At 40.6% G+C, this 23,650-nt stretch overlaps 2 protein-coding genes across 2 annotated transcripts; one reads left to right on the top strand and one right to left on the bottom strand.

The window, feature by feature from the left end:
• Positions 1-676: 676 nt before the first annotated feature.
• Positions 677-5,106, bottom strand: med29 (mediator complex subunit 29). The gene is made up of 5 exons (XM_051399186.1): positions 4,978-5,106; positions 2,964-3,134; positions 2,771-2,829; positions 2,577-2,661; positions 677-1,234 (listed from the first exon to the last, which is right to left on the bottom strand). The coding sequence occupies exons 1-5, from the start codon at positions 4,981-4,983 to the stop codon at positions 1,007-1,009; spliced, it is 549 nt and encodes a 182-aa protein (XP_051255146.1). The 5' UTR covers positions 4,984-5,106; the 3' UTR covers positions 677-1,006.
• On the top strand, positions 4,159-16,185 carry ppp2r1bb (protein phosphatase 2, regulatory subunit A, beta b). Its single transcript, XM_051399177.1, has 15 exons — positions 4,159-4,305; positions 4,995-5,085; positions 5,211-5,311; positions 5,821-6,053; positions 6,179-6,326; positions 6,436-6,591; positions 8,105-8,219; positions 8,359-8,429; positions 9,933-10,067; positions 11,465-11,638; positions 11,803-11,863; positions 13,749-13,903; positions 14,034-14,176; positions 14,275-14,366; positions 14,485-16,185. The coding sequence occupies exons 1-15, from the start codon at positions 4,228-4,230 to the stop codon at positions 14,499-14,501; spliced, it is 1,770 nt and encodes a 589-aa protein (XP_051255137.1). The 5' UTR covers positions 4,159-4,227; the 3' UTR covers positions 14,502-16,185.
• Positions 16,186-23,650: the final 7,465 nt, after the last annotated feature.

The raw sequence follows: 23,650 nt of genomic DNA, 5'->3' as shown, positions 1-23,650 counted from the left end.
CATGGAAGATGAGCCGTTCAAGAGAACTTCTTCAGGTGTTGAAAAATTAACACTTAATGTATGCCTCTCTAATTTGTCATGGAGGACAGGAGGGAGCAACATCCCCCCCAAAACTCTGCCAATCACAAGAACACTTTCTCACCAAATTATATGTTCACTGACACCCTGGAAATCTCAGCAACTCCAATAAACAGTGCTTCTAGTACAATTTAGGGATTTCTTAATCTCTCCTTCCCCCCAAAAGTCTACTCTTAAATACCCCAGTATGTTCCCAGGCTACTATTGAGGCCCCAGTATATCAAAATGACTGCTTCAATAGGAGTCCAGCTGATACTTCTTTCACAGGACAAAGAGACTGGCTATCACTCAATGCCTGTGACTGCTTTTATTGACGACACTTTATTCTACTGCCTCTATACTATAAAGTCTGACATTTTCTTCCCTTTTACAACTTCCAGTATTAAATCTCAGGACAAAATAGTCAAATTAAACTATGTTTGCTAATCTGCCTTTACACACTAACAAATAAGTCTTTGCTGTTAGATAATCTTCCTATATATAGTCTGGATAGCACCTACATCCGCAGCCGATGCCATTTTGGTTTTATGAGTCATTCTCTAACATTACATCCTCATCAGACGGGTTCCTGTGTCCATCTTGAATAATGAGAAACATAATCAGTAGAAAGGTTTTAATTTTCAATACAAATAAGCTACAAAAAGACTTGTGAATATTGAGTTGGCAGTTACAACTCTGCCACCACCTGCTGGTCATCTTACAACAGGACTTATTGTCAGAAATATTTACACAGCGTGTTTATAAGAAACATAACAAAACAAACAACAGAAAAAACAAATATACAGGATCTTGAGAAATAAAACAGCATCTTGACCAATGTAGCGCAAAAACTAAGTTCTGAATATGGGGCAGTGCCAAATATGAAATCCATCATCTCGCACAAAAATGCCATCAGATGCAAAAAGAGTTGGGGTAGTCAGGTCCAGGTCTACATGATTCCCTGAGGCTGTCCCTTTCCTGCAATCTTCTTGGAACACTCCAGCAAAGCGTTGTGGATATCTTTGGCGCAGGAAATCTGAGACTTGATCATGCCGAGGTATTGGGCATAAGACATGGACTCCGTCTGCACTGTGTCTGGCTTGGTGGCTGTTGGGACCAGGTTGGGTGAATGTTTGGCGCTGTCAATGCTCTGGGAGAGGCACTCGTATGCCAGGCGCTGCACAGAGGGGTAAAGACGTGAGTTTGTATGATATATTTTGCATATAGATACAGTATATGAGGCATGTGTTACACATACAGGGGAGGTTTGACCAACAACATTTTTTGAAAAGCCTCTCAATCACAATGAAAAAACTTGATTCAAACAACTGCTGATGAAATTCTTCAAAAGGACTATCTCACTCTTGATGAAGTGGTGTAGTACAGGCTACCTACCTACTTATTTTTCAGTCTGCATTGAGTATACCCACTTCTAAATCCCCTCATGCCTAAGATGGCAAAGGCATGACATAATTGTCCAATTATCATGAGTGGATCGAGTAAGGAATAAGAAATACTTGTACTTATAATAATATTCATTATGTAGCTGTCTCACCCGTCTGTGGGCCAGTATTGATTGCAAAATCGACATCTCTTCTTAGCCAAGTTATCCTGTATTAATCCCAGTAGGGAAGTTCATTCTCTGCATTTGACCCCTCCTTAGTATTAGGAGCAGTGACCGACTGGTCGAGGGCACTGACTGGAGAATTATACCAGCGTACATGTTTTCTGATGGTGGGAGAAACTTGAGAACCGAGAGTAAAGACACACAAACACAGGGAGAACATGCAAACTCCACACAAAAAGGCCCTGCACCCGCCAGGAATCAATCCAAGGACCTTCTTGCTGTAACCGCTGTGCTGCCTGTGGCTAATGTTATTTTCATAACAATCTGTACTGCCTGAAGTCTAGCAGCAGAGGTTAAGTGACAATGTGCAAATACTGCTGGCCCATTTGTGGGTGAACTAAAAAACACAGGCCGTTTATTCTTTGCTGGACAGGCTGCTAAAAGAAATAGGTTTAGACATAAACAAAGAGTATATACCACACACACACACACACACACACACACACACACACACACACACACACACACACCATTGCAGTTTGCACATTACTGCATTCATCAAAATTCTGTTATAGCAATGCTTCACTCTACTGCATTCATTCAAAAGCTTTTCCATATTGGACAAACTGCCAGAGACAAGTTAGAAATCAGCTAAATCCTCGTGTTGAGGTTGGTTGGCAGTTCCTTAAAGGATGGTGACTCACTCCTTCTATCTTAAATAATATCTTTAAAAAGGGTTGAACTTTAATTTCATATTCACAAAAACAGAGACTTCAAATATTTAAACAGTTGAAATAATAAATAAAAATAAATAATAGAAGTAAAATATGATATCACTGGTGGTAACCAATGAACGCCTGTATCCAATAAAAGAACATATCAGTTCTCCATAACAATATATTGTTTTTATTTATTTATTTATTTACGTGTGTGTGTTGTGTTAAAGACTCACCAAACACAGCTCCAGTTGATCGCAGAGAGCATAAAATTCTTCTAGGCTTTTGTCAAAGCGCTGCACAGAGGTGTCGCTGCTTTTGCTAAACCAGAAGAAATAAAAAACACATCACAAATCTGTTGACACCTGGCTGGCAGAAACATCTTTCTTCAGCACCCCCCCCCAAAAAAAAAACAGGCAACTCAACTTACATGCCGTTGTCAATTGTGGTGTTATGGGCCAAATTCAGGGATGCGATCTTCATTAAGTTCTGAAAATAAAAAAATAAAGCGACACGTTTAAAGCACATTTCTAGAAACATTTAATCCATTTGTGAACGTACAGTAATTTGACTTTAGCTATTGTCACCAGATGTTTCGGGTATTTCCGATGCGCCACAATTACCTGCAGACTCTCCTTCAGCTGTGGAATAAGCATTTTAAATCTATGAACTGGATCAAAGTCCTGCTGTTGGCTCAGTTGCTGTTGTTGTTGTTGTAGTGAAGCAGACTGCTGTAATCCGGGTTGAGACATCGGCCCACCGGGCTGCTGCTGTTGGGACGCCATCTTGGCCGGCTTCGACACACAAGCCGGAAGAAGTGTAAAACATCCGGTTTGTCGTTTTTCAAAATAAAAGAAAACGTTCTTCACCCACATAGCTTTCATACTTCAAAACTAAACACTCACCGCCCTCTGTCTGTGGCGCCAATACAGCACTACCCACCCCGCCAATACCTCATTCTTTGTACAACTAATTTGCATTTATATTGTACATATACATAAATATTTCATTTGTAAATACAAATTTACTAATTTTTTCTTCAGTTTCCCTTCCTTTCCAAACTCTAACCCTAGTTTATATTTTAATTCTATTGTATTTTTATTTCTATTGTATTTTTATTTATTTGTCTTAGTCATACATTTCTCTGTTAGCATGTAGCCTTCCACTGCCTCTAATAATAGCTCCCAGCTGTTGATGCTGTTTTTGTTGTGTCCAATCGATGATATAGTCTACTCTGTACACTGTAAAGGGCGATATATTTGAATTTTATTAGTTAGAAAACTTGTAGTGATCTAAGCAAAGCCAGACATAAAGAAGACATTTTAGTCAGATGGAAACATTTCTCTATCTCCTTTAATATCTCTAACTGAGTACTACTACTACCACTGCTACTCACTACTACTACTAATAATAATAATCATAAAAAACAATGTTGTTTTTGTGTATATTGATATGGAACAATTGGGATCACACTGTTATATAACTGTAATTTTAGTTATTGAATATTTATTTACTTTATATGTTCATTACACTATGGACGTTTGGTGTAAATATTGTGATGGTAAAATACGAATATACTAAATCTTAACAAGCTTAATTCAGGACATTGGCTGTGAATAGAGAATGTATCACTTTAACATTTTTAACCACTGGGTTAATTCATGTACTAGACAGCTTCGACGTTCTTGTATTACTGGACGTTTAGTTTGTTCGAGTACTTTTGTTGTTTGGTGTAACCTGTTAAACGAGAGTTGTTGGATGGCGGTTTTCTCGGCGGACCCTTGAAGGCAGCAGCGGAGGAGGGAGGGCCCTGCAGCCGCTCTTCTCTGGCAGAAACCCCGTAGTGCAGCACAACAGCGCCATTCGGTAACTGCAATATTATCCAAAATGGCAGGAGCTGATGGAGACGACTCTCTCTACCCTATCGCCGTCCTCATTGACGAGCTGCGAAATGAGGACGTTCAGGTAGTAACTCTATCTTCGATTTAAATCGTTGTTTGTGTTGTAAAGTGCAGCGAAGCCGTTTTTTGTCGTGTTTTTCTCACTCGTGTATCTGATTACCAAGCCAACTGGCACAAATGCTAAGCTAACGTTCCCGGTCAAGGCCTATCGGGAATTTTCTACCGGGCGCACCCTGACGTGCCAATTGATCGGGGTTTGCTGTCATGATTTACGACGTTTATTGTTAATCCAGAGTAATGTTCGGTCGGTGTATCAACTCAAAATGTAATGTCAGTAATTAGGGTAAGCCAACCAGGTCATCGGTTTAGCTACTAGCGCTAATATCGCATCGTTTGTAGCCAGCTTCATGCTAGCTAATGGACTAATGTTAAAATTAGCAATCACAACAGCGGGGCGTTCAAGGCCGCAGCGGGCAGAGCTAACTGTTGTGAGCCTGTTTCATGTGTCTCGTCAATTATTGTAGAGCTAACATTTAAATTCAGCTAGTTTAGCGTGAGTGCATCGCTCAAATGAACCGCTGATTAACGTTAGCTAGCGTTAGCCGCGGACCGTAGCCGAGAAAGTGATAGAAATACTTGTCCAATACAGTTTACTTATAGCGAGGGTCGGTGTTACTCGTTGACGCTTCTTATAAAATGTGTCAACACTTTATTGGGAATGCCTGACTTCACTTACGTCCATTTTGTGTGCAGTTACGGCTGAACAGCATCAAGAAGCTGTCCACTATTGCTCTGGCCCTCGGTGTTGAGAGGACTCGCACGGAGCTCCTTCCTTTCCTCACAGGTAATAAAGTCAACCACCTGTGTCGTTAAAATCACCTGATGTCTGATACAGCAGTTTTGACATCGGTGTTGCGAAATATGGTATATGTCAACAAGTTTTTCACAAGTCTTTCTGTCGTCCCTTAGACACCATCTATGATGAAGATGAGGTGCTCTTGGCCTTGGCTGAGCAGCTTGGCAATTTCACTATGTTGGTGGGAGGGCCGGAGTATGTCCACTGTCTCTTGGTAAGTCACCGGAGAGTTGATTTAAATATGTTAAATATGTGCTTCCCTTCTTATTAAGTAGTGACAAAAAGCCTTCAAAGTCATTCAAGTCCATGTTGTAAACGCAATTTACTGCTGTGTCCGTTGTAAATGTCAAGTTATCTATAGTATATGTTACATAATGCAAAGATACAGATATTGTTTTTAATAGTTATTGGCTGAGGCATAAGCTGAGGCATGCTGTGACCACTTAGACAGTAAAATAGCTGCAAGGCTGCATTGTTTTTGACATTTCTGAAATTACTTGACTCTCTGAGTGAAAACCCTTGTCTGGCTGTATTGTGTGTGCATATATAGACATTACTCATTTTATTATAACATTAGCAAGGAAGAGTGTACATTTATTGACGTTGTCCTCCACCTGTACATATATTTGAAGTATTTAAAAACTACCTACACATCCCAATGTTTTGTAGGGGTGAAAGGGTTGACTATACTCCTATCTAACCTTGTTCCTTCTTGATACACAGCCTCCCCTGGAGAGCCTTGCTACAGTTGAGGAGACAGTAGTCAGGGATAAAGCTGTGGAGTCCCTGCGGAAGATCTCTCAGGAGCACTCTCCAGTTGATCTGGAGGTCCATTTTGAGCCTTTGGTCAAGCGGCTGGCCAGTGGTGACTGGTTCACTTCTCGCACGTCTGCCTGCGGCCTCTTTAGTGTTTGTTATCCCCGTGTTTCCAGCACTGTCAAGGCTGAGATCCGTCAGTAAGTTGCTTCTTAAGGAAGTGAAACACTTCTTAAAGTGCTTTGAAATCATTTTTTGCTTTTGTTTGGTTCTGCAGTCAATATTGTGTCTTTAAAATAAAATGTTTGTTTGTGGTGGTTTCTAGGCATTTCCGCACCTTGTGCTCAGATGACACTCCTATGGTGCGTCGTGCTGCAGCATCTAAACTGGGGGAGTTTGCCAAAGTCTTGGAGCTGGATTATGTAAAAAGTGACATCATTTCCCTCTTCACTGCTCTGGCTTCTGATGAGCAGGTATGAGCACTTTTCTTCTTCTTAATCTAAACTGCTGTTGCACTCTGTGTTTTGCATCCTTGTTAAACCCAGGGATGGCCTAACTGATCCCTTTCCCTTTTTCCATCAGGACTCAGTGCGGCTGCTTGCAGTGGAGGCTTGTGTCAGCATTGCCACTCTGCTGCCCCAGGAGGACCTGGAGACACTGGTGATGCCAACCCTGCGCCAGGCTGCAGAAGACAAATCCTGGAGGGTCCGCTACATGGTGGCTGACAAGTTCTCTGAGGTAAGCAGCCCACATCTTTTTTTTTTTCTGCCAAATTTTATGTTAAAATCTCTGACGTATTCTTGAATCAGTGCCTATTTTAGAGATCAATGAAAATGGATGTTTTGTAGCACTGAAGTATTGTCCCATTTTGACTCTTAGATAATGTTGAAGCCTGAGTCAGGCTGCAGCAAGTACTTCCAGAGTGCTGGTGCCTCGACCTTTGCAAATGTCACAGTTTTAGTTCTTTTGTTATTTAAATTTGTGTGCTTTACTGTTGCATATGTTCTTTTTAGTGAGATTATTGCTGAATAGAGCACTGTACTGGCAAATGTGCTTTTGTGCAGATGTTAACATTTTCATAGATCAAGAAGGACAGAGGACATGTATAAGAAGACATTTAATTTTATTTAGTACAAATTGTATGTAATGTAATTCAGTGGTTTAGCAGTCATGTGTGTGAAATTACACTTGTAGGCTCTTATAAATCAGATGTGCATATCACACAATACTCTTCTGTATACAGAGGTTTTTCACACTGGAGCTATGTCTTGATAAACAGCCACTGGCCTCTGACTGCATGTGGCATCTCACAAGTCCTGTCCTCATAGTCAAGTTGCTGGCTTGGCACACTGTCATAACTCAACAGCCCCTTGTGAATCTTGAGTGTATTGGTGATTAGCTCGATAGCTAACATTCAACATGTAAGACAGTTTTAATTTGTTGAAAGCTGTAATTTCCCCCAGTTTGACAGTTGGGTGCACTGATTCCCATTCCTTTTTTATAATTGTGTGCCATGCTTGGCAAATCATTTCCCAGGCCCATCTCTGAACTGGGTCCAATGATATGATGGTATTTCACCACTGTTCATTATGGCTGTTTTTTAAAGAAATTTGAAGTTCATGCATAGGGATTATGTCTACAAACTTAATGTTGATGTGTGTGATGGCTAAAACATCTATTTGACAACGTGATTAAAAGGTTCATGTGGGCGCCTTTTTAAAATCTCAGCATTTCGTTTTTAGCATTAAGAGTACTCACTATAGTTCCAGCCTGTTATATTGGCACCAAATATAACAGTTTACAAAAATAACACTGCAAGATCTTTATATGACACAGTAACCCACTTAATGTTAGAGTAGAGTACCCATAACTGTGTTTCTCTTACTCAGAATGCTTAAGCAGGCTGTTGTAATGCATTCATGACTTACGCTTGTGAATGCATATGTGAGTTAATGGCAGACATTTCTGTGCATGCTTAAAGGTAGAGACACATTCTCAAACTTAATGACATTAATTTGATCTTTATCTTTTACATGAAAATCTAACATTGTAGTTGTACTGGTGGGGTAAAAAAATGACTTTAGACACTAATGTAGTCATCATAGTTATGTCACCTGTTTATGTATCTTTTATTACCCCCTTTTATTTTTGATTATGCTCTACAATCCATACTATCTTTTTGTATTGATATTTTCCCAATCGTTAACATCGTTATTTGTATATTAACATATCGATTTCTCTCTGAATGTAGCTCCAGAAAGCGGTAGGGCCAGAGATCACCAAAAATGATCTGGTCCCAGCCTTCCAAAATCTTCTGAAGGACTGTGAAGCTGAGGTCCGTGCTGCTGCAGCCAACAAAGTCAAAGGTGATTAAAATAATGACTGATTTAAAACCTTAATTCCTGAGGGGGACATGCTTTTCATGGGTTAAATTGAACGTCCTTAAACTTCTTGTCTAGTCTGTTCCATATTTTATTGACAGTGTACTCTTCTTCCTTTCTTTAGAATTCTGTGAGAACCTCCCAGAGGACAGTCGTGAGCAAATCATCATGACTCACATTCTGCCCTGTGTCAAGGTAAAAAATAAACCTGCCTGCCACATCGTGATATTTCTCTGGTGCTTACTTCTCAATTGAACAAAAAACACTTTGATTTGCTATGAGTGATTAAGCATGGAGAAGGATTAGGGTTATCTTTTTATAGTCTTCCCCAAAGCGTTTATGCAGACATGTGGTGTTGTGACGTTCTCTTCAATGGAAACTGTGTTGTTTTTACAACTTGGTCTTATTCTTAATCTCTTGATACTAATATTTTATTTACAAACCTTAGTTGCTAATATCTCAAATGTGGTAAAACTCAGTCTGCTCATAATAGCTACAGTTGGTTAAAGTTTAAGTTTAAGCAGAAAGCTGCTCTGTTAAAATTGAGTTCACATTTACAGTTTTAATTTTTACATTAGCCTCCATTTTCTTTTGCAACTGTGGTAAAACTGGGTTTGTTTACAAGCTCCACATTGCTTGCATGACCATTTTTCACAGATCTCAGCAGTTGAGTAAAAAGTTTTAAACTGGCCCAAACTATGTCAATAAGAACCAAGTTGTAAACACAAAGCCATTAACAAGATCCTTGGATGACACAATAGATACATGTTCAGGAATGTAAATGTTTCCACTGCTCTAAACTGACACAGCATTCAGATCCACACACACAAAAAAAGGGAAAAATGGTCTGACTACAAGAAGCAGCCAACTTTTAGATATCAAAAGATGCCTATTAAAGTAACCCTAACCTTCAGTGGCTATTAAGCTGATGTTTTGTGTGCTGGTTACAAAAGACAGGGTAAGACATTGCGTCTGTCTGCCAGTGTTGGTCATATTTTGAACAGCAGGTGGCACTGTTGTCGTTTTTGTTCAACAATAAATTCAGCTGTAGTGTAACTGATTAAAAAATCTTATATCATTATCAGTAGATTTTAAGGTCACTAATGGTAGAGGCAGTACATGTAGGCATGCATTGAAATTCCTGAATCTTTGGACAAAATTTGTCCAGATCTAACAAAGGGACAGATCATTGTCATGAAAGATATTTGTTTATCCTGTCAACATATCAGTGGAACAAAGCTATAGAGGTAGCAACAAACGAACACGCAAACTTACAAAGCTGTGAAAACTTCATATAATAATAATAATAAGCATGTCGCTAATAAAATTGTATGTTATTGCAAAATTGAAATTGAAGTTTCTACCATAGCTGGTAGATATTGGTTGGTGCACTTCTGTTTGATATAATCAGTGAACCTGATAGGATAACAGGCATTTCTGTGCCCTTGGTTTATTTTATGCCATTTCTGTTTCTGTCAACAGCATTTTTGAAGTTATTCCACCTACAGTAGTTAACGGCAATGAATGCCTTTTGCCTGCACTAGAATTAAGTCCATTTTGCTGTGTATTTACAGAAAGGCAGGCTATAATCGACTTGTGCGTAGTGTGTTGTGAATATGACCCATAGCAGTAGTCTTGATGTTTATTTACGTACTCTCTGTCTTAGCTGTTTATTTGTGCTGATCTCTCTGTCTCCAGGAACTTGTTTCGGACACCAACCAGCATGTGAAGTCAGCTCTGGCCTCAGTCATTATGGGCCTTTCAACCATCCTGGGCAAGGACAACACAATAGAGCACTTGCTGCCTCTCTTCCTGGCTCAGCTCAAGGACGAGGTAAAGGAAATACAGACTTGTAATCGTGGGCCCCAATTTCTCTGTTAGATTTTACACAGCTGGCTTTGAAAATCCTCAAGGCAGTGCTTAGTTTGGTAACATTCACAGCAAAAGCTTCCTGTGAAGTGTCTGAGATCGACCAACTTCTTTAGCCTTTAGTGATCAGCATGTCTGAGAAGGGGTAAAGCCACTTAGCCGCAGCCACTAGATATACACGGCTGGGTAGGAGGATGATTCATACAGTTGACAGCCAGACTGAGACCTTACAATTAGAAGACTGAATTGCTGTGTCTAGAGAGAAGAATAATGAAAAGATGGACGCAGTGCAACTATTTAAGGTTTTTGCTTGATGCATTTTGATTGTATGTACAGTAGTAAATGTAGGTATTTACTGGTTAAAGTAGCTTGAGTAAAGCTACGGTCCCAGCAGCACATGTTGCACAGATGATTTTTTTGCAATGTCTTCGGACATCTTTCATCAGTTTGTCTGCAATTGAACTTGTTATTTTTGTGACTTTCAGTATTAGAAATTATTTGTTTCTGGAGCTGTTAACAGTAACATTGTACAGAGTGTGTGTTGGGTCTGCATAAAGTAAAAAGTTGAGCTGGATTTTAGCTGGAGAATGTCCTCACACATTCTTCTTCTAATGGCTCATCAAACGATAGCCCAGTCACATATTGCCCAAAGGACACATTTCCATGACATTAATTTGCCTATTGAGATCAGACATGGGTTTGGCAGAGTAGACGCAAAGGTATATAAATGTATTGGACTGCTTGAGGTGGTCTGTTCTTCCATTGCTTTCCTTAGCCCTATTTAAAGATGGCCCAATTTCCTCACAGCACAAACAGAAGACCAAGAGTGTCTAATTAGATTACAGTCCAAACTGACAGCTTTGACTTGCAAATTTCAATAATTCAAGGTGCATCTGTCTGAGGACAGTTTTTAAAAGGAGGCAAGATGGAGAATGTTCAGCAGACATGTAATTCATTCAAGAGCTGAATGCCGCCACTGCTCCCACGTAATTAACAATCCTGCCTGAGAGTGTCATAGTGCAGGGTGATACATGCAATATGTGGATGAAAAGGTCCGTTGAGCTTTTCCAGTTAATCTCCTGTTCGAATCAAATTTACAGCAGATCTCCATTTAAGGCTGTTGGATATAATCCTGGGTTACATTATTGTAGGAAAACCAACTTGGAAGTCTATCTTGTTTAGAGTGAGTAAAGTGGCTTGCCTTGACCAGAGCCAAGACATTTTCACTTTGGAGAGATTAATCTTCTATAGTTGTTTGATATGAAGCCAGATGTTTATTTTACTTATTTGAATAATTTGTTGTGATGAAGGCACAGAGCGATGAGTTTCACTTGTCGATCTTAATACATTTTCTGTCACAGTGCCCCGAGGTGCGTCTCAACATCATCTCCAACCTAGACTGTGTGAACGAGGTGATTGGCATCCGTCAGCTCTCCCAGTCACTGCTGCCAGCCATTGTGGAGCTGGCAGAGGATGCGAAGTGGAGGGTCCGCCTCGCCATCATAGAGTACATGCCCCTGTTGGCAGGACAGCTGGTGAGTTACGGAGTCTAGAAACACAGCTGAAGCCCATATAAAATATGTTTTTCTAATTAGTAACATGCGTAGAACCAGAGATATAAGAAATGTTCAGACAAACAGACTTTATCGGGCCTGACTGTAGACGGTGCTCTAATTACACTGCGTCCATGTTTTCCCAGGGAGTGGAATTCTTTGACGAGAAACTCAACACCCTTTGTATGGCCTGGCTTATTGACCACGGTAAGGCACTCTTATGAGTTTTCCATGTCAGATATGAACAAATTGACCTCATCGGTTCATGTACTATGGTTTGGTCTGCCACAAAATAGTATGTAGTTTTTATGTAATTGGTTGCTTAAACAGAGAAGCTTATGTAAGCAGCTTTTTTGGCAATGTTTTTTTTTTTTTTTCTCTCTAATGAATACGGATTTAGTTCCAAATATTGTCCTTGTTTTCTAGTGTCATTTATTACAGCACCATAACCTCCCACAAATCCCTCTTTCCCACATTTTCCAGTTGTGATAATTTTCATTTGCTGGGCCCTTGGTACTCTGCAGCAGCCACTGCCTATTTTATGATGTACTAGCCCTTTTTCTTAAATGATCCAGCTCTGTCTACATCTGCTCTATTTTCATTGCATGTGTCAAGGTTATTGGTTGGAAATACTGTTGCATTTGACTTTGGTTTTCCATATCTTAGAGCATCACTGCTCTTACACACCTGAGCTTGGCCAGTTGGAAAACAGGTCTCCTCTTACCACTTTGATTCTGTAATATTACCAGAACAAAGAGCTTGTGGTTGAAGGGAATGGATTGATAAGCATAGAGTGTGTGAGTGTGAAAATTGGGGGGTTAACATAAGGGAGAGATCTGTTGCTGTCTGCCATCATTTACAGGCTATTAAAAGGCTAAATAGGAGTGTCTCTCTCTCTCTCTCTCTCTCTCTCTCTCTCTCTCTCTCTCTCTCTCTCTCTCTCTCTCTCTCATATATATATGTACAGTATACTAGAGCTGTGAGCAGGGAAACAGCAATGTGATAGACAACTACATGCTGTAGTACAATGGATGTGACAAGAATGTCTGTCACCAGTCTCACCATGGGATAGTTAAGCTACTCTGTTACACTCATAATTTCTGTATCTTTACTTCACCAGGCCACAACTTGCACTTCATGCGATGTATTTATGCTGTAACTTAAAAACCCACTTTGGTTACTCTGTGGGTTAGTTCAGTGAGACAATCGCTCATATTCAAATGCTGGAAGAGCCAGAATTGTGTACCCATAGAGCTACACAATGCACCCTGCCACATTTCATAACCTAGCACACTGTCTTTTGCATACATTTTTCACTCACAGTGTATAGTGTTCTCTTCACATTGAGTTTTCCAATTAGAGACACACGCTCACTATTGAGGACAAAGGGCCAGCTGGGTTACATCATTGGAATGCTGCTGGTGTGAGTTTCCATATATAAGTGCGTGTGTGTGCGTGTGTGTGTGTGTTTGGCTATGGCTGGGGTTAGGGCTGTGCCACCCTTACGTAAGCCCTTCAAAGAAAGACAGGACTACAGAAATCAGCCCAGAATCTTTCCCTCACTGTTACAAAGAGATCTCTTTGTCATTTTAACATTTCACATGACATACACATTCCATTATTTCTGGTGTTCTATCATACCGATACTTAATTAGTAATTTTGTCACAGTATATTTACCAAGCATACTGAGTAAATTCTTTACAGACTTTGTAAGAAGTTATCATTAATATAGCATAATACCATAGATTTTGCCTCAAGGGGCTTTACAATCTTTACAGCATACAACACACTCTTAGACCCTTGGTTTGGATAAGGGGAAAAAGTCCCCCAAAAAAATAGAAGAAACTTTAGGAAGACCGAAAAGGGATCCCTCTCCCAGGATGGACAGACGTGTGTGTGTGTGTGTGTACAGAATAGACCAAAATTACAATACAGACGATCGGGATGACAACACTATAGATGGTAAACATGTATGAGTAATATAATCTGGAAGACATTGACATCCATCACATGATCTCCTGCCTGGCGCCTGATAAGAGACAACTTGAGCACAGCAGTAACACACACCATGTTGTCACTGTACTTCTCTAGTGTATGCCATCCGTGAGGCTGCCACCTGTAACCTAATGAAGCTGGTGGAGAAGTTTGGAGCGGAGTGGGCTCAGAACACCATCGTGCCCAAAGTTCTGGGCATGGCCAATGACCCCAATTACCTCCATAGGATGACTACTCTATTCTGCATTAATGTGAGTCAATGGCATCATCTCCTATAATCTTGCTTTCCTTTGAGTTACTTTGATGAGTATTTGTTTGTATTTGTAGTTGCCATAGTTCACTTTTGCCAGCCTTGTTGACCACCTGTTTTGTTTGTCTCAGGCTTTGTCAGAGGCTTGTGGCCAGGACATCACCACTAAGCAGATGCTACCAGTGGTCCTCAAGATGTCCAATGACCAGGTGGCCAACGTACGCTTCAATGTGGCCAAGTCCCTTCAGAAGATCGGCCCTGTCCTTGACAGCAAGTATGTTGTCTCTCTGCAGTGACACAAATATATGCGATTTCAAGAACCAGCATTGACAGTCTGTTTAATAATTCTCACCGTCTATCTTTGTCCCAAAGTGCCCTTCAAACAGAAGTGAAGCCAGTGCTGGAGAAGCTGGCCACAGACACAGATATGGATGTCAAGTACTTTGCCCAGGAGGCTATCAGTGGTAAGCATTTCTGTCTTCCCCTGTCACTGAATACAAACTTTAAATGACAAGAATCATATTTAACCTGTTTGAAACTTTAATGTAGTAAAAACATCTTATTCTTTTCCTCTTTACACAGTTCTGGCTCTAGCATAAAACCAACCCAACATGGCTAAACCAGACAACCACCCGAAACAGCAACGCAAACACTTTTACAAGATATTTATTGATGTGCAGGAACAACTGGTTAATGTATAGAGAAAGCTGTTAACAATTGTTTTATCCTTTTTCTTTTTATCCTTTTGTTTACTGTCCAATGGTAGACCATGTCCAGGCATAGCACAGACTTCTTCGTTAACCTTCCTCTTTGCTGTAAATGGGTGCTTTTAACAAAGGCAAAGTGTGATGAATTTGCATTAAGTGGTGCATGCTGACTAATGTGCTACTGTACTAGCTAGGCATCGCTAACCAGAACCCCTCTCACATTCCTCCCTTTTACATCCATGGCCGCTGTTGTACTTTAGCCACAGTCATTGCAGCGTACCACGTGTCTATGTTCACTACCTAGCACCTAGGGTCACGCTAGCTCTCGGTGCTGCTGCACCTTTCTCCCAATGCTAGGCGCAAACTTTGAGCATCAGATGGTTCAACAAGCTGTTTAATTTGCTGAGCTTCCTCCTGAATCTGCCCTCTGATTGCTCTCTTTCCCTGAGACACTGGTGTGGCTCTCCAGAGAAGTGATTGAAAGGTCTGTGCAGGTAGGCGGTCGTGTTTTTTTTCTTCCCACCAGACAAAACCTGCTGTGTCTCCTAAATGCTAAACGGGATTGTTCTGTACAAAGCTTTGACAAAGAAATAATGTGGTGTCCATTACTGCATGTAATCTGATGAACTCGCTCAATGATTGCATGTACAAATCAATCTCAAATAGTGTCCTATCCCAACTCTATATACCAGACTACCCTGCCCTTCTGCACTGTTCTCTGCTGCAACACAGATTGTATTGGTCTAATAAAGGAATTACCCCGGCCCGTCGTAATGGGGACCAGCTCGGTCGTAAAAGTGTTGCTCATAATCATCCCTCCTCCAAATCCTCGGTGATTTTGTTGATGTGCTAGGGTGGGAAGTTGTAGTCAGTTGTGATTTTCTGCAGTATGTTCTCGGCATTGCTCTTAATCTTTGTGCCAATGACTTTGATAAGCAGTGGTGTTTTTCTTTTTAGTATGCCTGGGTAAACAGTTTTCACCTGTCCTGTTCCGTAAAGAGACACCGTTCTGTTCTGTAAGGGACACTTTATTCCTCGGACGTTAATGGGATGTTATAACTAAATTGACAACAGCTGCAAGGGCCGTGAGATAAAAAAAAAAAAAAAAAAAACATGGCACTCCTTGTGTCCTAGAGCCACCCAGTTTTCTCAGAAATCCATGCCAAGTCCTCCACTAGTCAGCAAACACGCGATTTGGCCACCTGTGGATTCTTGCTTACAAACATCTACACGATGGAGAACGAGTGCATGCTTTCAAAGAAAGTGGGATGGGGGACGTGTAGCGTGTGTACGTTAGGCTGCAAAATGTTTTATTATGGGGTGGGAGCTGGGGTGGTTATGGGCGGGTTGAATAAATGTATCGTCTGTGTTGATAAAAGAAACTTTTGTCTTTCCCTGAACTACTCCCACTGTCCCCTTCTCCTCCCCTCTCATTTTGTTCTCTTGAATAAACCTTGATTGTTAATTGTCCTGTATCACGAAGACTGTGCTTTTTATTTTTATTTTGAATTCTCTTCATAATTGGGATGCTGTACTACTGTATCTTGATCTGAATAAAGTAACACAAAGGAACCAGTGTTGCCTCCTGTTATAACTAGTTTCTGCTCAAGTACATCAAGGCCTCTTGTCACTGTAATTGCCAATTTGCTACATGGTGACAAGCAACAGGAAACGACTGTCAAAACAACCGCTTTATTAGAATCTATAATGAATTTACTAGTGAATTACCAGTTGAGTATACGGTGTCTATAAAAAGTATTCACATGAAATCATTGAATCACAGATATTGAACAGAAAAATGTTAAAATATGTCACTCCATGTAGCTCTTAAGTTACAGTTAAGACAACTATGAAAATGTCAAAGATAAAATTGTATTTCCTTCATGTAAAGATAATAAAGATGTCCAGATGACTGGGCAACTTGCTACCAACCCAGTAACATAATTAGTACCTTTAATAATCAATAAAATCACTACCAAGTTAAACATTAAAATGGAAATCATGCAGATGTTAGCAAAGATGTTTACACTTCCACATCCAAAGTTCTCCATGGGTCAAGCTTTTTGCTCATTTCTACCAATAGATAATTATGTACAAATGCAACTATATATTGTGTATATTAAAGGAGGGGTCACTCATTCTGGAGAAACAGTTGATTGTTGAGTCTTTCTCAAATACCAGCGCTTTGGGTCGGTGGCTCAAAGATAGTAAACTGTCCTGTCTCATTTGTTTTGGTATTTAACGACCTGGGAGCACGAACGCCGCCTGTTGTGTGACTCACTCCGAGCCACTTTGTTTATTTTACTAAAACCCAAAGCGTCTGTATTTGACAACCTGGGAATGAGACTCAACAATGAGTCCCACCTTTAAACGTTTCATGTGTGTGCTTGCTGCTGAAATTTTTGCATTTGAAACATTTGAAATAGTTTAAATACTGAAAGACGCTAGGGAGGCAGGCAAAATGCAGTTTGTAAAAGTCCCGAAAGAATAAAGTGTTGAAGTGTAAACGCTGAGTGAAGTTGAGGGATCAGTTAAGTGAATGTGCCTCAAAGTTGAAATCATTTGAGTGAAACCAGATGAATCTTCAGCTGAAGAATAGGATGAAAGCAGTTAAAAGGTGACTTGTTTCATCCATAATTTAAGATTTAAAACACTAATGACAAAATTTCACACAAATGCATAAAATGATGAGGTAATGACATTTTATATCCCAAAGGTCAAAGTCACTGTGACATTGATTTTTTTCTGGCCATTATTCAACGCTTTACCTCAGGAACAGAAGTGGAGATTGTGACCATATTTCACACTTGGTCAGATACTGAATTGGTGAAACTAATCCTGGCTGCCCACCTTGAAACTGTGGAGACTGTAAGGACCTTCTGTGCTGCCGGGTTGAAGATGTGTGTGTATGAAGCATCCGTATTTTACAACGTGTAGCTTCTTTGCAGCACCATCAGTCAGCTTTATTGGTCAAGCATGTGAACACATAGAAGGAATTTAATTTTTTTGCTTCTCTCAATGAAATTTCACACTAATATACATACAGCATTAGTTCACCACAACCTCATTGGTTTTTCTGACATCGTGCTTCAGGTGGCTGTGCACCATGTGACCTCTGTAAAAATATAATATATTTTATTAAATTCCTTAAAAGTCTTCACTACATATATTATATGTCTGTACAGACATGGGTTTAAAGTGCAACTTGACTGCTTGGAGGCATTAATTCTGTTTATCCCATTCTTTTTTTGCAAAACTGCTCAAGCTTTGCTTAAAGCTACACGGTCACCACAAGTGCACTACAATTTTTAAGTCCTGCCAAAAATTCTGGCTTGGCTTGAGGTCTGGACTCTGACTTAGCCACTGTAGGACTTAACATTGCTGTTTTGAAGCCAGTCCTGTATAGCTTTGGTTTTATGTTTGGGCTCGTTGCTCTTGCTGGAAAATAAATCTACCCAGTCACAGTTCTCTTGCAGACTGCAGCGTGTTTTCCTCAAGGATTTCTCTGACTTTTACTGCATTAATTTCCTCCTCAATCTTCACGAGCCTTCCAGGGCCTGCTGCAGAGAAGCGTCCCCAAAGCAGGATGATGCCACCCTCAGGCTTCACAATAGGGATGATGTGTCTCTGGTGATGTGCTTCCAGCAAACATAGTGTTTATTACCTTGCAGGAAAAGCTCGATTTTGGTCGAGTATCAGAGTTGAAAAAGGGCAGAATTATATCCTCTGTTATTCTGTGAAGTAAAAAGTCCAAGAGTGATAAATACTCTTTGTGGGATTTGTAACAATATCCTTTTAAGCGTAAAGTATAGCTTCTCAGCCTGTGAACGACTCGAGAAAATGTGGGATTAATTTCACATGTTTCTGGTCTCATATTTGGTCAGCTCTAACCTGGCAGGCAGCTGCTGTGGAGATGAAAGTGCAGGTCCTTCGGGCTGTTTTGGCCACAGGGAACCACGCAGAGCGGGGCAGGATCTGCAGCTGACACCTGCCCTCACCCTGACTACTGCTGGGGAGAGGAACGCTGCAAAATAAGGGCTGGGTTGAGCAAGCTTTGTCTTCCTCGAGCAAGTTTAGTTTGAATCTATGAAAAACATGTTTTTATCTGTTTTTATCCAAGTTTTCATGGTGTTTCATGCAAAATGAACACCACAAATTGAGCGGCACTTTGTTTTTTTTCCTCAGCGGATCTTCAGTTTTTGGCAATTCCAAATGAGCAATCAGCAGAGAGGATTAGGGGCAATAAATCACATGGCAGAGATCTTTATGAGAATCTCAACCTTCCTTTTTTAATCTTCTCAAATCTCCCATCAGCCCTCCTTCAGTGCACATGTGCACTCCCAATCCTCCAACCAGCCCTTTTGACTGTATACCTCATCTAGCCAGAGCACATTATGCACATACACTGTAATGCACAGGTCGGTGTCAGCACATCCTGCTACAGTGAGACCACCTCGAGAGCTATTTAGAATGTAGCGGCTCTGAGGCAGGATGAGCTTCTCAAGAAATGGTGCGAAGTAGGAGGAGGATTGATGTAAGATGGAACCTCTGCGACTGATAACATTAAACCAAGAGGGTTTTTTTTAGCACGACGCAGGAGGAACATGCCAAGCTTTGAACTGCATTTTTGTCCTACAACCTAAAATCTTCATTAAAACATGATTACTTGAGGGCGAGGGCTAATCCGTCCCTCCTAAATCCAACTGGAGTTCATGAGGCAGTAATGAAACAGCAGCAACCTATTTCTTTCTATTTAGATCCTGTTATTTGGGGAGGATTTTCAGCAGCCAGAGCCCTTGACAGCACTGAGAGCCCTGACGTCAATGCAGCTGCCTCCCAGGACTGTGTCATTTATAATGAAAGGAGTCAAGCAAAGCCCCCACGCAGCACGGCGCGCGCACACACACACACACACACACACACACACACACACACACACACACACACACACACACACACACACACACACACACACACACACAGTGAGGTCAGAGGCTCTCAGGGTGACAAATGACAAACATCAGTTGGGGAGAAAAAGAACGTTGGCCCACTCATTTTCCTTAAGTCACCTTGTCACTTCAGACCCCCCTCCTCTCCTCTCCTCTCCCCTCCTCTCCTCTCCTCTCCTCTCTTATTCTGTCATCTTTCAGCGATGCAGAATGAGGTTTATAAACTGTACAAACTTTCTACTCTAGATAATATCAGGGCAAACACGATCGCTCAAGCGCAGAGTGTGTGACTCTTGGCTTGGCTGTAACATCCAGCCCAGGAGCCTGCAGGAGCTGATTTTTTTCCAGGCACTACTGGGTCATCTGTACTGGGATTTCTGACTCTGTCCATCTGCTGGCCAGCATGTGTTCAGCGTGTATTCAGAGACAAGGGACAGAAGCTGAATAATGGGGGACACGTGTGTGAGTGCAGTATGACCTTCAATAAGGAGCTAATTTCATATAAGAAAATCTTTGTTTCAGTGGCAGTCCTGAGATACAGCATTTACGTCAGACCCACATGCTACAAAGCCTGAATGCTGCACTGGGCTTTGCAGTTTTTAAATCATTCCTTGTGTATTCATTGCACGGTGAATATCACAGAAAAAAGGTGCAGCTTGTTACAAAAGTTCCTAATTTTTCTTCTGCATCCAGAGCTCAAGCATTTGTCTCTGAGCCTTTATTCTTTTTTTTCCAGCTCTAATTCTGAACAGCACTGTGATCTCCTGCTCTAAAAGACGCAGTAGGATGTTGTCATCCACCCTCCTCCTGTTGTCATGGCAACCATTGATGTCATTACAGTATACTTTGGCCTGATGAGTGAATAGGCCTCGGATATTGTGATATTTTATTGAAAAAAAGGAGAAGATTACTGCTGTCTGTCTTCGTATCAGCTTTCTTTTCTCTGTCTGTCTCTCCCCCCCCCCAAAGAGTGTCTGTGACAGGCAGCCTGCTGAAGGTCTAAATAGCAGACAATGGCACTGAATGCTTACTAAAAATAACTACATTTAACTGGAAAAATGCTGCCGTCTTGAAGGGAAATTTTCAGTGAGGTCACACTTCAAATATATAATTAAAGTATGTCAAAATACCCCTTTTTGTTTTATCTGGTGTTTTTATATTCTTTCTCTCATACTAGAGCAGGAGGTGTTGAGCAGGGAGGAGAAGGAAATATATACCCCCCCCCATGAGCAAGGTTTATGGGTGGATCCCATTTGAAGCCACTGTCTTGCAGCTCTTTTCAAAGAGTCAAATTAAGTTTGCATTAAAGGCAGCAGATGCAAAATGTGAGGCTATGTCGACTGAAATCTGATCAGTATCGAGGGGGAGTTTTTTTTTTTATGGGCACGGCTGAGCGTGAGCCATCCCATGTTTCAGACTTATCAGTTTGGATCAGCAGTACCAACAGTGAGTTGTGTACATGGTCGGATCCCAGGAAAAGAAGTGAGACCCTGGTTTCCATGAACAGATTGACCCCCGCTACACCCACCCACCTACCTCTGGTGGTGTATTAGTGGGATTAGCTGCTCTGTCTGAGTGGGCTGATTGGATTGACGTGTTCTCTCTACATGATCCTTTCGGCACAAAAAGGACAAACCTCTGCTCTCAAACAGCATTGCGAAGTCCTTTTTAAAAAAAACTTCTAGTAGCATATTTTTGCTCTGAGTGTATTTACAGAAACCTACAATTTTCTTTTCACATGTGCAGCTGAGGTCCACCAATCAGAACGCAGCTCAGGACAAGCCCCCCTTTCAGCCGCACTTTACTATCAGAAAAAGGTGTTTGAGTTTCACATAGTTTACTAAATATTGACAGGCGATTGCCATGGTGATGGACCAAATGTGATGTCAGATCTGGTGCGGACTTCCGTTCTTATCAGTGGTGATGAATTACTCAGGTCCTCCTCCTGCATGTGAACACTGTGTATAAAAAGAGTTCTGCAGTGACTCACATGTGGTCAGACAAAGGAGTGTTTGTTGTCTTTTTATCATAGAAAGGCATTTTTCTGTTTACATACAGAATTCTGTCTTTAAAAGGTTCATTTCACCCAAATTACAAAACAAAAAAACCTGTCTACTGCAGTAGAAGTATTAAATACAAGTAAGTAATACCACATTATAGAAATACTTAATTACAAGTAGAAAATTTTGCATTTAAAATTCTACTTAAGTAAAAATATGTAAGTCTTATCAGCAAAACGTACTTAAAGTATCAAAAGTAAATAAACTCATTATGCAATAAAAGACATATTTTATGGTGTTTATTTCAAATGTTATTATAGTCCTGAATTTATGTTTTTAATTTGAATCAACTTGTTAAAATACTTCACGAATAAATTCAGTAGCTAGAAACAATAATAAAACTATATAAGAATCCTGAAAAATTACAGTTTAGAAAATACTTGAAACAAGATAACTGGCATTAAAAAACAGGTGGGACTAATCTTAAGGCACCAGCAGATTTAATCACTTTTGAAACAACTTTTGTGACTCTTGGTGAAAGGGTTAAAAAGACTCAACCATGAAACTGACTGACTGCACACTGAAGGAGGCAGAGCTGAAAATGTCTGTGGAACAATCTGCAAACCCTTTTTTTCACTCTTTAAAGCTTTGAGCAACACAATTAAAATTCCCTTAACTTGTATTGTACCGAGGCAAGCAGCTGCCCTTGGGTTTCTCAATTTGTTTTAGTTAAATGTGTGTTAATTTGATCACTTGCACAATAGTTTGGGAATATGTGCTATTAAAGCAGAACTGACATCAACGCAGGTGTTCATCACGTGTTCATGCATCATTACCGGTTTTGCAAAAGGGCCTTGTGCCAAAATGTATATGGCGAGTGTCCTCAGCAACAATTTAAAATAAACAATTTGTTTTTAACCAAATTATCACAAAAAACTCATCAAGTTTTGCACCGGGGTAGGTTGATCTGGCCACGGTTGGGGTGATGGCTGTACGTATACCACTAGAGGTGTGTGAGACTCTCCTCAACTGATTTGTCTGAATCATTATTTTGTGTATGCTGTTTGAATTTATGTAAATTCCCTTTGCTAACCAAACCTGTGCCAAACACTTGAAGGCAATTCTTTATAGTCTCCTCACCTGTTAGTCAGAGCAGATGGGTAGAGTCTACAGCCTCAAGGTAATGCTGTCATGTATCGAAAGCTAACCTTATTATCTTTTAAGATAATCTGATTAAATCAGGTTCCTCTGGCTGCTAATCCTGCTAATGGCATTTACAAGAATCCACCAATGCCAAACGAGAACAACCAATCAGAGCCGAGGACGATAGCCGAATGTCTTGTCGTCAAACACATCAACGCTTCGGGTCCCTGGAAAAAAGACCGTTTATCTACGAGGATCACTAGGAGGAGCCAGAGGAAGCAGATTTTTTTCCCCAGATTATCTGTCTCATGTACTGTCAGGTTATAGTTAAAGCTTCATCAAACAAGACAAAAAGTTATTTTTATAAACGTTACCTCCTGTAGCTTTAACATCCTGGTGCTTATTATTTGGCTGGAGAACTACACACCTGCCATCTCCTGTACCTTCATTTAAAGGCTGTGGCTGAAACATATATCACAAAATTAATGACTAGAACAGTGACAGTATTAATCCAATAAAATGTTTTGTTAGTTTGAATCTAGCAAGAGAGAATATAAATATTTAAATGATGCAGTAAAACTAGACCTGTAGCTCCTGCTGGATCGACCGCCTCGGGAGCTTTAGTTCTGGTTGAAATAATTTCAGGTTCAGCTGTGACTCAACGGTTTATATGAAGCACTTGGTGTGATTCATTTTTCCAGGTCATTAACCCACGCCTACACCGCACAACCCCAGGGTGCTATCAGACGGCTGCACTTCGTAGTTACAGCACAATTGGATTATGGGGAGAAGATGGCTGAGTGCGTTGGTAGAAAATACTTAAGTGTCAGCTCTGGAGCCATGTTTCAATAACCAGGATCAACACAAACTGTATATTAAGTGTTAAAGTACTGTCACAACACACTGACAAAGTATGTGACTCAGCAACACACAAAAGAAAACACCCACA

The sequence above is a fragment of the Dicentrarchus labrax genome, unplaced genomic scaffold (genome assembly GCF_905237075.1).
Source record: "Dicentrarchus labrax unplaced genomic scaffold, dlabrax2021, whole genome shotgun sequence".
Taxonomy (NCBI): Eukaryota; Metazoa; Chordata; class Actinopteri; family Moronidae; genus Dicentrarchus; species Dicentrarchus labrax.
The sequence above is the reverse complement of the archived record's forward strand: the minus strand, read 5'-3'. Positions and strand labels throughout refer to the sequence as shown.

What these genes read in the sequence shown, in the direction of transcription:
- med29 (XM_051399186.1), bottom strand. An exon ending in ACCACAATTGACAACGGCAT is followed by an intron (nt 2,662 to 2,770) that starts GTAAGTTGAGTT and finishes CTTCTGGTTTAG; the next exon opens with CAAAAGCAGCGACACCTCTG. An exon ending in ATCAACTGGAGCTGTGTTTG is followed by an intron (nt 1,235 to 2,576) that starts GTGAGTCTTTAA and finishes CCCTCTGTGCAG; the next exon opens with CGCCTGGCATACGAGTGCCT.
- ppp2r1bb (XM_051399177.1), top strand. Translation starts at nt 4,228, where the DNA reads ATGGCAGGAGCTGATGGAGACGACTCTCTCTACCCTATCGCCGTCCTC. An exon ending in GTCAAGGCTGAGATCCGTCA is followed by an intron (nt 6,054 to 6,178) that starts GTAAGTTGCTTC and finishes GGTGGTTTCTAG; the next exon opens with GCATTTCCGCACCTTGTGCT. An exon ending in CTACTCTATTCTGCATTAAT is followed by an intron (nt 13,904 to 14,033) that starts GTGAGTCAATGG and finishes TGTTTGTCTCAG; the next exon opens with GCTTTGTCAGAGGCTTGTGG.